Source organism: Oxyura jamaicensis, chromosome 18 (genome assembly GCF_011077185.1).
Source record: "Oxyura jamaicensis isolate SHBP4307 breed ruddy duck chromosome 18, BPBGC_Ojam_1.0, whole genome shotgun sequence".
Classification (NCBI taxonomy): Eukaryota; Metazoa; Chordata; class Aves; order Anseriformes; family Anatidae; genus Oxyura; species Oxyura jamaicensis.
Window position 1 is genome coordinate 10,294,310 of NC_048910.1, and position 13,073 is coordinate 10,307,382.

At 45.4% G+C, this 13,073-nt stretch overlaps 1 protein-coding gene across 1 annotated transcript in view; it reads right to left on the minus strand.

The window, feature by feature from the left end:
- ABCA5 (ATP binding cassette subfamily A member 5) overlaps positions 1 to 13,073 on the minus strand; it is a 29,210-nt gene continuing 16,137 nt past the window's right edge. The window contains exons 21-39 of the mRNA XM_035342179.1: positions 12,850 to 12,983; positions 11,635 to 11,772; positions 11,363 to 11,476; positions 10,838 to 11,008; positions 9,782 to 9,895; positions 9,394 to 9,531; positions 8,951 to 9,025; positions 8,344 to 8,435; positions 7,518 to 7,644; positions 7,274 to 7,391; positions 7,067 to 7,158; positions 6,739 to 6,914; positions 6,165 to 6,240; positions 5,986 to 6,080; positions 5,172 to 5,291; positions 4,827 to 4,976; positions 3,860 to 3,939; positions 3,546 to 3,601; positions 1 to 2,867 (exon numbers count right to left, since the gene is read on the minus strand). Of these exons, the coding sequence (XP_035198070.1) occupies positions 2,760 to 2,867; positions 3,546 to 3,601; positions 3,860 to 3,939; positions 4,827 to 4,976; positions 5,172 to 5,291; positions 5,986 to 6,080; positions 6,165 to 6,240; positions 6,739 to 6,914; positions 7,067 to 7,158; positions 7,274 to 7,391; positions 7,518 to 7,644; positions 8,344 to 8,435; positions 8,951 to 9,025; positions 9,394 to 9,531; positions 9,782 to 9,895; positions 10,838 to 11,008; positions 11,363 to 11,476; positions 11,635 to 11,772; positions 12,850 to 12,983 (2,174 nt within the window). The 3' untranslated portion in view covers positions 1 to 2,759. The remainder of the gene's footprint in view (positions 2,868 to 3,545; positions 3,602 to 3,859; positions 3,940 to 4,826; positions 4,977 to 5,171; positions 5,292 to 5,985; positions 6,081 to 6,164; positions 6,241 to 6,738; positions 6,915 to 7,066; positions 7,159 to 7,273; positions 7,392 to 7,517; positions 7,645 to 8,343; positions 8,436 to 8,950; positions 9,026 to 9,393; positions 9,532 to 9,781; positions 9,896 to 10,837; positions 11,009 to 11,362; positions 11,477 to 11,634; positions 11,773 to 12,849; positions 12,984 to 13,073) is intronic.

A 13,073-nucleotide genomic window follows, 5' to 3' on the forward strand; every position in this document is an offset into this window, starting at 1 on the left:
TTTAACAATCCAATCCATCTTTATTTTGCTAGTACTTTCTGCTGGAAAATGGAAAACCTCAACTTTACAAATACAGCAGGATGGTAAAATAGGGGAAAAAAAAAAAAAAAAGAAGTATTAAATAAACTGCAAATGATTCAAAGTGCCTGACTGTGACATCAGGAGTGTTACAAACATGTTTAGACCCACAACCTGCTGTTTCCTGCTACCAGAACACTGGATGTCTGCTACATTAGGGTTCACTCACTGCACAGATGTTTTTGAATACGAGTTTTCTTGGTAGCGTGAACAAAATCAGACATATTAAATTTCTCTGCATAAAAATACATCCTTATAATAAGACCACAGAGTAAAGGCATCTTCAAAGTTCTGGATACACCGGCTAATTACTCATCACAGCATCCCTGCAAAGCAGCTAAGGATCATTATGCCTGGGAAAGGCAGCACGAAGAAAACTGGTATGCCCCAAGACCCACAGCAAGCCCAAACCCCCCGCCACATCCTGCTCCAGGCGTTGTACAACCTACAGCACAGAGCAGGGCTCAGGTAGTACGGCCAGGGCTTGGTACGTCACTGACAACAACTGAACAAAGGGACTTAATCTACAGGATTAAATCTTAGACTTCTCGGGGTATTCTAGAGTTCAATTTTGCATATTTTTTCCCTCTTCTGGCAATTACAGACATCATCCGTCACTTTGGAAGAGTTTTTCTACAGTATACAACTCCGGAGATGTTTTGGGGTGGCATCTTATGCCACACTGAAACCCAAAGCCCCAACACCAGAAAGATCCCACCCACGTACACAGGTAACAACGTGCCAGATCCTCTGCAGGGGCGGCTGCACGACTACAGCGCCACATCACCTGCGTTACACCGGGGTGAGGAACAGGAGAACCAAGCTGAGGAACTCCAGGTGCTAACAAAGTTTTTGTAGGGTCTGTCTGAAATGTTAGACAATAAGCTACGTGAAATAGGATGATGTTACCCAGAGAGAAATATCGCTGTACAGAATTACCTATTAAGTGAAAGGGACTAAAATTACAAAAAGGCAGCAGTGGGGCTGCATGTGCAGAGGGGATGAATTCAGGTCATGGTCCTGGTGCTACCACAGCTCTTGGGCTCAAAGCTTCACTGCAAAACAAAATCTGTACCCTCAGCTGCAGCCTGAGGGTACGGAGGAGGAAGCGAGAGTTGTACATCTCCCTGTGCTGGGGTGACAAACATTTCCATGATGACAAAGGAAAACAGGTTTGGGCTCTCAATGTGATGAAAAACCAGTATTACACAGACTATGTACAAAGAGTTGGGCCACAGAAGTCCTCATTAACCCTTGGTTTCTGAATTTTCTCAAGAAAAGCAAAGGTATGCTCTAACTTTAACGTGAAGATGCACAATTGATATGACTTATGAAGCCAATGTTTTGATATAAATGCATCACTAAATTTGTTCATTGCAGAACACAATGAACTGTTAACAATCTTTCATTTCACATATAAAACTAAAAAAAGTGATGATAGCTTTGTGTAGAAAATAATATATTTTAAACATACATCTGTTGGATCTTAGGATAAAGAACTATGTATTCTTCTCTTTGTAGTGCTTCTATGCAAAGTAAAGGCACTATTCCTACGTGTGAGGTTGTGAACTGGGATCGTATTCTTTTGGGTTTATGAAGGCAAATGAAAAACTGCCACGCTGGGACGAAGCACGCTATGCTGAGCACACTACGGCATTACTTACTGCGATCACTACAAGGAAGGATTAGGAAATCGTGTTGCATGTGCTTGCAGATTCACCGCCAAGAATGGGAACAGCTAAAGGGACCGTCTCCAGCCCAGCCGGCAGGATACGTGCCGCCGCACCCCACGACGGAATTGGACTGCTTCTGACACAGACTGGAAACACATTTCTGCGAATCCCGTAACTACACAGCTACGTCTTTGTACTTTCACCAGGCTGGGGGGGGGGAGGAGGATCCAGTTCTGTGTACCTTGTTAAACCCTACAGTGCATGCATTACACACAGTGCCACCACGCCTGGCAGCACGAGCTAGCCACACCTGCCAGTCTGCAGCAGAAAGGACCACGAGTGCTGACAAGTGCTGGGTCGTAGCTGTAAGTGAGCAGTTCCAGGCTGGCTGGACACCAAGCTAAGCCTGCGGGGTACTTCAGGACCCTGCCAGCAGTGAATACGGTTACACCGGAGCGATTTTTCCCCCTCGCTGAAGCAGGTGCATCTTCTAAGTGTGAGCAGGGACGGATTAGCCACGGGGAAAGGACCTCGTGGGGACACACACAGAGCCTCACTGGGCAGACAGCGATGCCCGTGGGGGAAGGATGCTCCAGGGGAGCTGGCGTTGCCCAAATGCCCAGCTTGCAGCAAGGGCAGCCCAACCTCAGCACCAGCAGAGCACGGCGAGCAGCGGTACAGCTGGGGCAGGCACCAACTCCAGGAGATGCCCGACTGTCCAGGCAGCGTCTGCTCACTCCGTGCGAACCGTGAACCAAGCAGCAGAGGAGGAATTTCACAACAGGCAGAGTAACGGTGGGGATCCTCACTGCTTCCACCACTGCTGTGGTGGCATCACTCAGGCCGGGATGCTCAGCGTTCCCAAATGCTGTTCTCCTTCCCTGCCCCAGTGCTGATGCTTTCCATGTGCACCCCTGGCAGCTCGGCTCCCCCAGCACGACATGGTGCAGGGGTCATTGCTTGCACAAGGCACCAGCAGCCCGGTGAGCCGTCAGGATAGCGAGGGGCTCAGAAAACGACCCTGTCCTCCTGCGTCCTCTCCCACCACAGTGTGCTGTTCAGGGTGCCGAAGCTGCTGTCCTCCTCCTCCTGCTCCCTAGCAAGCTCCACAAAGACCTTGAAGGGACATAAAGGAGATGAATGTGCCACGTTCCCTGGAGGAACTCGCTCAGTCACAAGACAATTTACGGTAAAAGCCTTACAAATACAGAACATATTGCTGCAGATCTGAGTCGGAAGTTTTTGGTGTTTTGGATTTTTTCCTCTTTGCTCCTACCCTCCCACCTCAAAACAATGGGAAGGAAGCTGAACCAAATACGAGTTGAAAGCATTTGTCATCAGCAGTAACTAATCCAGATTAAGCAATAATAACCTTCAGTTTTATCCCCTTTTCATAAAAAAATAGCAATGCCTATCTTTCTAAGAAATCACAGTGATAGTTCCACTAATGCCACAATTATTTTTGTTCTAGCCAGCACAGCTGGCCTGACTTATTTTAAAATGTAAGGGGAAAGCAGTAATAAGAGGAACTGAAAGTCCCAATTCATGTTCCGGGGAAGTGCAGCCCCACCTTCCCAATACCACAGAAGTCACCAGAGGATTGGCCTCGGCCCCTCAGAGCTGGGCACTGAGCTCCAGCTGTGGGCACAGGGATGCCCACAGGGATGCACGGCTCAGGGGCAGCAGACACAAAGCCAATCAGCCCCAGACCGCTGTAGAAACCCCATCCTGAAAACTTCAATGCCTTAACCTAGCATGGTTTACTTCCACAGAATGTCACTTGCTTCAACATACCTGTTCCAGTGTTGCCTGAGAAAAGCTGTACTCCTCGATGTTAAAGGTGTGTTTTACTGTTAAAGGAATTCAAGAGAAAGCATCTGTAAGAATATTTCACTATCAGAGACAACTGGATCTAAAGCATTTAAGCTGGTACGTGTGCTTGCTGTTGACTTCACAAGAAACAGGGTTGGCAACAGCAATAAAAAAAGGAAATTAAATGGATTTTGAACAGAAATGCAAACGTGCCTCTGCACGTGGAATGAAGGGAAATGCAATGGCTATGGGAGACAAAGATTTCCGAACATGACGGGTGGCAAGTGCTTAGTTACCTTCTTCCAGCTTGGAAAAACAATGTGAAAGCGACTGCACATCTTCTCTAGGGATTTTATATGCCAAAATAGAAGCAAAACTGAAACAATCAAACCAAAAAAATAGCTTAAGTTAAAAAGCGAAAATACAAATATCCAAGTGAACAAAATTAAATCATTTACTAAAGTCTACTCCAGGCATTTTGACGAGTTGTCCACACACAAGAAAAGAGGGATGACCGAGCTCCAGGAGAGCAGCAGGGTTATAACCAGTGTGAGAGAACCCTGGTGGGGATGCTTCAGCTGAAACTCACCTGGGTCTGCCCTTTAGCTGAGAGTCAACCATTTATATTCTACCTATAAAGTGACAAACAAAAACTCCTGCAAGGGCTTAAACGATGAAGTTTTGCCTTTTGTGCCAGCTCAGACAGAGGTCTTACTGCACCCAGCACTCCAGGACAGGGACCTGCTTTATCCTGCACAAGGGCTTGTGAAAACCAAACTCTCCTCCAAATCTCTCCCCCATGGGAGGGATGTGCCTTATGCAATGCCTGCAATGCTCTTTCCAGTATCCTCACCAGCAGTCACCAGGAATTCAAAGCTGCTGGGGGAAAGCCAACCAACCCACCCTCAAACCCAAGGACCCCACAGTTCAAACCAAGTGTCTCCAGCTAAGGGCAGGGATTCAGTGCCTTGGAATTTACCCCATTTCCAGGATGACAGAGAAGGAAGCCATCAGGCAACAGTTATGCAGAAACCTGTTTTTGCTTCTGCTGTGCCACTTTTGCACACATGATTCAGATGTTCGGCCCCGGTCGGTGGCACGAGCACTTCGGGTTTGCTGACTTGCAAAACTTTTTTTTAAGCTGTATGGGATTTTTTTTTTTTTGTCAATGTTAGCATTATGGCATTCCTTACTCATTACAGACGAGCTGCTGAGAAATCAGAGACTTGTATTTTGTTTTCTGTTTATTTGTTAAACATTTACCTTTCCTGACGATTTGCATTGGGGAAGATGTGCAGAATCTGCCTTTGCAGATACTCCAGCTGCTGTACATCAGGTGTTTCCTTTAATTTCATTTCCAAGAAGTATCCTCTGCCAAATTTACTCTTCAGGTGTTGAACAGTGCCTATACACCTGCCAATTGCAGAGAGAGAAAAGGTGGTGCTGGTGCATGCTTTACACTACACTCAAAAAGCGGACTAATGACTAACGGCCCCTTTCCACACACTTAATTTTGTTCCAGGTTGGGATGGAAGATGGCAGTTGCCTACATTTTTAAAGCAATGCTCCATGGCCAGCAGCTGCCCCATCGCCCCCCACCAGCAGTACCTGAGCTGCCCGGCCACCAGGATGGCCACGCGGTCGCACACAGCATCCGCCTCCTCCATGTAGTGCGTGGTCAGAATAGCCGCTCGCTCCTTGTTTTTAAAGGCTGCTCGAATTGCCCGCCTACAAAACAGGAAAATATGAATTCCCAGCCAGAACACAACTGAAGCAACAGCCAAACATCTTTGACGCTGGGCATAAAATGTTAGGAAGATACTGGGAGGGGAATCATCAAATAACGCTGCTCTAAAAGAAAACCAAATTCAGTCTTTGTTTCCTTCTGGTTACTGAGGTTTTTCAACTGTTCTGGTCAAAGACAGCTGAATGTCAGTATTTTGTGGAGAGCTGCACAGACTGTCCCGACACCAAGTGCCCATGCATTGCATGTTACATTTCTTCTCTCCCGTTAGGTGTGTAGTGACTCCAACCCTGGGGCTGTCGGGTTTGTAGATCAACAGCAGAGCAAGGTGTCCCACTGAGCTCCCTCAGGTTTGGCATGGAACAGTAACCTTGGGTTAGTGGGAAAAGAGCACTGCGATGCTCAAACCCCTTTTATTTTATGGATAAATACTCTCCCCACAGCAACAATTGAACACCTGTTTTATTTTAGAAAGATGACTCAAATCTCATACTCCCTTGTACTCCTTTACTTTGAAGATTTCTGTCTCCCAACTTCCACGTCCTTCACCCCGGCCAGGAGAGGACGCAGTGGGTGCGCATCCTGCCCCCAGCTGGTAGCACCAGCAGCAATGAGGCTGCTCCCCAGACGAGACCAATTCCCGAGCGGAGAGGAGCCTGCTGCCAGCACGGCACTCACCACATGTGCTGCTTGGCTTTGGGGTCCATGCCGGTGGAAGGCTCGTCCAGCAGAGTCACCCGCGGGCTGCCCAGCATGCTCAGGGCGAAGCAGAGCTGAAAGGAGGGCAAAGGAGCAGGGTAACGACACGATGCCTCCTGCGAGCAGGCACCACGGCAGCTTTGGGAGCAATTCCATACCTTGCGTTTCAGCCCGACTCCCAGCTTCTTTGTTGTCTTCTGCAGGTGATCTTTTAAATCCAGGGCACTTGAGATGCTGTGGAAGGAGAAGCAGACATGAAAAGCCCAGGTAACACAGGGTGAGATGGTTCAGCTTTCCTCTCATCACACTGGAAGCAACCAGTCCCATTTAAGAACTCAATTACAAATATTTGTACTGAAAAAGCAAAGCAATTAGCAGCATCAGAGCTGGGCGCTTCTGTCCGTCACAGGCCCCGTGTCCCAGTGGAGCCTGCAATGACAACCCAGACATAGCTCCAAGCCCTGGGCTCCCTGTCCTCACAGCCCCTGCCAAAGGGCAGTCACTGGCATTTCAGAGATTTTTAGAAATAATTAAAAAAGCAATAATTAAAAATACTAATTGAATTTTGTGTGGTTAAATCTTTATCTCCTATGCTACAAACTAAAACTTGATGAATTTGCTGAAATGATCTTACCATAAACTCAAATAAAAAAAATACCGTGTTAGGAAAAACGAAAAAAAAAAAAAAAAAAGCAGTTAAAACCTCAAATGTTTCTATAATAAACTACTTACCGTTTTACAACTTCCTTAACATCAGTCTGACTCATGCCTTTGATAGCACCATAAATTTCAAAATGTTCCTGCAGTGTAATATCTGGCCACAGTGGATTAGTTTGAGGACAGTACCCCACGAATTTAACCGAGTCATCGTCGCTGTTCGCTCCGGAAGAATAATCTCCCATCAGAACCTGCAGAAGTGTAACAGCTTCAGTCGATAATATTGTCAGTTTTAGAGCTGGTTTTGTTGAAGAGGTAGCAAAAGACACTCAGGAAGGGCAGCAGTAATGACAAAATACTAAACATGGATTCACTTTCTATTTGGTTTGTAGGAAGGATATACCTGCCCGCTGGTCGGCTCAACCTCTCCAACAAGCATGTTAATTAACGTGCTCTTCCCAGCTCCGTTGGGTCCTAATAATCCCAGTATTTCTCCTAAGGGCAGGACAACACACAAAACACTGCCTGTGAGGTCAGACAAATTAATTCACAAAACCAAGAGTCGTTTTTGTAACCGAAGCAGCTCAACAGCAAACGATCCAACTCGAACCTTTCCTCACACAGAGAGAGACGTGTTTCGTTGCCACTTTCTTTATTCTCCTCCCCAGACGGAACTCCTTCCTCTCGTCATACTCCTTGTGCAGGCTGCTGACCACGATCGCTGGCATCTAAGAAAGGAGAGAGAAAGGAGCAGCGATGCTCTGGCACGCTGCACGGGAACCATGTCCCCGGGACCCATGGTGGCTGCAGCCCCCAGCAGCCACGGAATTTGGGGTTTGGGGCCGCAGCGTTACCTCCTCACTATTGGGGTTGCTCAGTGCTTCCTTCACCCGCAGCCTCTCCGCCTTCACATCTTCATCTTCGTTCTCATCCCGCGGGGCATCTGGCAGCTTCCAGGTTTTGACTTTTGTGAAGCATTTTCTAAGGGAAAGAAAACAGCACGAGGCCTGCGCTCAGCATTCCGGGGGAGCAAAGCTTCCTGAGAAATCAATCCAGATTTGCTCTCCGAGTTGATACAGAAAGCTTTTGTGCTTGCCAAACCTCGGAGTAATGTCTTTATGCTGCGCATCTGAGAAGCCCCAGAAGAGTTGAAGGAGCTGTCAATGCTTGCACTTAAGCCATTTTAATGCTGAGCTCTTTGTTAGAGCATCCACCTCTGATCATGCGGTGGGAAGGGAAGTTCACGGCTGCAAAGCAAGCAGCAGCTCTGCTTCGCTGGGGGCAAGCCACTGCTGCCCCTGCGGTGCTGCTCACCCTCCCAATGGTGGGCACTCACAGCTGTGACCCTGGTTATGCATTATCAGAAGAGGCATTGAAATCCCCATATAAACCTTACTTTTATACAGATTGTCCTCAATTTTTTTTTTTTTATTCTGAACAAAAATAAATTAAAAGTAAGCTAAAGCTGTATTTCTGCACTTTATTGAATTTCAGGTAACTGAAGTTAAGAGAACAAGTTCTTCAGACATTTGGGAGGGGATATAACACAGCTATTTTATTTTCTGCCGTATCCCCCATAGCTGTATGCTACATATTCCAGTTCAACCAGCAGTGTGACTTTTAAGAACTGCCTCCTTGGACTTACTCCTTTTAAAAAGTCTACTCGGCAGAGAAACACACCTGAAAAATGGATCCTCTCGAATTGTTCTCCCTCCGTTCTTCACCTCAAAACATCGCAGCAGGAAGAGCCACACGACACACTGCAAATAGGGCTAAAACAAACAGAAGTTGTTTGTCAGAGCGCTGCTAGCCCTCCAGGGATGGGGATCCTACAGGTGACCCTACTGGCAGCCCCACCGGTGCGACAAATGGCAAGAAGCACCAGCTCTTCACCACCACAGAAATGCTGATGGCTCTGAGAAGATGAAATATATCCTTAAGTCCCTGCTTTAGCCACAAAGTGCTGGCAGTGAAGAGAAAGTCTGTGTTGATTTAATGGCAATTGCTTGGCTTCTAGGAGAGAAACAAACTGTCCTCTGCTCTGGAGTTCATCCTCCATCGGCATGGACTCCCAAAATAATCAGGATTAATACCAGCACTGTTAATAACACTACTGAAGCAGGAGATACTGAGTTGGTAGGCACAAGTTCTACTGATACTGTTCTGCTGCAATAGCATGAAAAGCAGCAGACCCCATGGATGCTGAGCATTAGATCAATTTTTTACTAATGCAGATGCCCCAGAAGAAGGGGTCTCCCAGCAGGAGTTAGCAAATAATGATGCTTACAGCTATAACTGCCACCAAGAGCCTGTCCCATGGGTCGTGGTATTCTCCATTCTTCTGTTTGTCTGTCCATGAGACCTAACAATGCAAAAATAAAACTGTTTAAGTAAATAATGACCCACCAGAGACCGCATATTCTGCGTTGCACTTTACCCTGTGAACTCTGTGCAGATCCTGATCAGTGTGCCAAACTAGCCCAGGCCCACAGGCCGAGCAGCACATGGTTTTCCTTTCGATGTTTAATGACAGACTTGTTTCTTTCCTCATGTTAAACCTGAGACACTCTACTTGCAGGAAAAAGGTGACTTTTTGCCAGCAGCTGCCCTTCTTCATGCATTAACTGGCTACTGATGGCACTATGCAGGTCCCAGTCATGTCTTTAACGGTGCCCACCCGACTCCAGCCATTTGTAAGCGCTCTGGAGAGCATCTCCTTTGTGCCCTTACCTTTATGAAACAGATCAGACAGCCAATAAGGGAATAGATGGGAATGAAGATGGAGAAGACATAATGCAGGGTGGTGGTCACTGTGTAAAAATCCAGAAAAAAGGCCACTTCGGTGACAACCGTACACAGCAAAGCTGCCTATACAAAAGAAAGAGAAAAAAACAACATTTTCATTCAGTTCTGACTCTAAAAGCATAAATTACCTATTTTGAGGCACATTTCTAAAGCTTTTGTCATTTAGTATATGGCAGTAATAAAGAAACATTGGTAAATGCTTAGATTTATTGTGCATTAAGGACACGGTTAAATGATCAGGCTGGAAAGGCCGGTGTGGCTTTGGAGAGAACCAGGCCTCCCAGTTAACCAAAGCTGAGGTAAAGTTACTCACCACTGAGAATATAAATGACCAAAATTCTTTTGTATTTTGGACTTTTTTAAATGTGAAGGAGACCACGTAAGTGAACAGCACGACTGACGGGACATAGCCAATCAGGCAGAAAAGCTGCAAAGACAAGAAAGGTTTCTCAGGAAGCACACAGCATGAACCCAGGCTTAAATTTTTTTTTTGTATGTTTATCATCTGAGATTATTCTAGGGTGGTACACGATTCTGGATACAGCATATGTCATTAAATACAGAAATAGATGCATAGGTAGGAACGCCCTTGAATGAAGCTCCATGTTTACTATGTTTCCTCTTGCTTTTATTTAAAAGAAAAAAAAAAAGAAAAAAAAAAAAACACAGGCTCCCATAGATATCAAACTGATGATTTTAGGAAATATTAGGAAGTCTTCCATCAACTTTAGCATTTTTGCAACTATTAGAACTAGGGATAGATGCACCAGTAACAGATTAGCCCTGCAGCACAATGGTCACACCCCAAACCTGATTAGTGCAGAGCTACCAATTCTGGGAAAGAAACTGGGAAAATCCGATTCTTTTCAATTACAGCCGAGATCTCAGAAAAGCCAGCTCCGACTATAAAAGATATGACAACTTGTAGCCTCCTCAATTTATTCATATGCTGCAATTCATTGCGGAGCTGGTCTGTGTTCAAAGTCACCGCAACCTTGTCATTAGCAGAGTGCCGATGCAAGCGGCGCAATTATCAAATGGCAGCAACAGCGCAGAGCAAATTGAGCAAAGAATGACAGTGCATTTCCTTGGAAGGTTCTGGTAATTTAAAGCTCTATTTTATTCTGGTTCTCAGTTAAACCCTAAATACTCTTTTTTTTCTTTTTTTCTTTTTTTTCCAGGGGAAGAAGCAGTTTTGCCTTTGGTGCATTCAGGCTGGTGACTGCACCAGGAACCCTGGTCAGGCATTTTCCGTGTATATTGGTTTGGAAAACTCTGCTGGACCATTTAATAAAAATAAACACTTGTGGAAAATAACAGAGCCAAGCCCCTGCACCCATGTGTGCCTTCAGGTCCCCACCACACTCACCACAGCCATGAACTTGCCGACGTAGAAATAGATGCCGTAGTGGAAGGCGAAGAGGCTGCCTATCATCAGGACGAGGATTGAGAAGAACAGAGGGAGGTCAACGACAGCTTGGCCCACCCAGTAAGCGGACGGATAAAGCCCCGCTATCTTGAGCTGCGTGTACGCTTTGATCTGCAACAGGAAAAGAAAACACCCACGATGGTCATCTGCAGTGGTACACATGTTGGCTCCCATTTCTTGTTACAACTCATCACTTTTATACAGACATAGTTTCGGAGCACGTCGCCCACTTGTTGCTGATCCTAGCTGCCAAAGCATGTAACATGTCCATGGAAAGCAAAAGGGCTTTTCTGAAATCTGCTCTACCCGATGCCACCAACACTGGAGTCACGCCTGCTCTGCTCTGGCTGCTCTGTGCCTCACAAGGCAAAGGATACTTCTTAAAACACCTATGAAGATCTTTCAAAAAAAATCCCAAGGCTTTCAAGATCTCCTGTGTCTACAAATCCACACCCAGAAGTTTACCTTATGGTTTTCTGCATTCTCCATGGCAAAATAGGGTGGCATGCCCGTGACAATGATTCCCAGTAGCACAGCTTCGAAATAGATCTCCAGTTTGAAAACAGTGTCTGGAAGATCCTGAAATACACATCAGATTTCTTCAATACCAGAACATGTGTGGGAAAAAAATGCATTTATGATTCGAACATGAGTGCAAGTGCAAAAAGCGTGAGTTCTTGAGGCCACCCTAGCACCAGCTCTGCTGTCTGCTATGAGCAGTCCCCAGCCCTGCTCACCTGGATGAAGGGGTTGCTCCAGATCTGAATGCTCTCGCTTACGTTTAGAGTGCGCAGCAGTAGGTTGCTGACAATATTCATCAAAACTGGCACGGAATGCACCATGGTACTGTTGAATACGATTGTGAAAACATAGTTCTGGAAAGAAAAGTATTTGTTACATTAATTAGTCTGCCCTGAAGGGTAATGCCCTGAAAGGGCTCTCCTGTGGGCTTAATTAAACCTGAACAATAGTAAAAAATCTCTGCACGACAGAGGATGCTTTGCAGGAAGCTCTGTACTGCTCAGAGTGGTCAGAACACAAAACCTAATTCAATAATATAGTCATGCTCATGGAGAACAAATGCTTTGGAATAAATCCTCAAAATGTTTTATGCAACTGCTACACTGTGACAAATGATGCTCCAGCCAATTACAGCCTGAAAAACAAAATACACAAGGATCTGCACTCATAAGTTCTTGCTAATGCATTTTAAAAACAGACTAAAATTTATGTTAGCTAAGGTCTGCACTGTCACACTGCTATTAACAGTTGCAACAAATAAAAAAGGGAACAAGAGACAGGGCTGGCATACTGCAAAGCATTTCCTTTGTTGGAAATTAAATACAACCCCGATATTCAAATCATCCTGACACTCCTTCAGTGACCATTGTGAAATGAGTATTTCCAGTCCAAGATACTCATTTTTCTTTACACATGAGAGCACCACGGAATTATACTTCTGTCAAATTGTGTAATTCAGCCAGTGCAAGTAAGAAATAAGTTCATATGCCAGGTCTCTTGTGAAGTAAAATATTTCTCTTGGCCTTTTGTGTGTTTGTGAGGAAAGAAGAGGAATGGAAGTTTTATTAACCTACCATAATTATCATTATGAAAGAATGAATTTATTTTGAGAATATTTCCATTCTGTTAATACAAGTCCTCTTCGCAGGCGTCTTGCATAAGCAATATTATATGACATTATTTGATTATATAATTCAATACTTCAGACATTTAAAAATTTGATCTCCTTATTGAAAACAACCCAGAGCCTTAATACACAGAGTGGTCCCCAAATGTTCACACAAACAGCAGAGATGAAATTTCAACCCTATTAGCATCAACCTTCATCAGGCTCACCCTGAGCGTGCCTTTCAGGACAGAGCAACAAAACCAGCCCCTGGCCAGCTGCTCTGGGATACAACCAAGTGGGTCTGTCTGTCTGTCCGTCTCACCTGTCTGGATTCAAGGTCGAACACATTTAAACCTGCACTGTGAGGTGCAGCTGAAACGTAGTCGCTGTCATTGAACATCTCCACCAGGACGTTCAGGCTCCCAAGAGAGCGGACAATGTCATCAATACCCGAGTCTGGTAAGAGAGAGAAAAAAAAAGACATCACCAGCTTGCAGTATTTTACATAAAATTACTGATACATTTTTCAAGTCAGCAGTGGTGCAG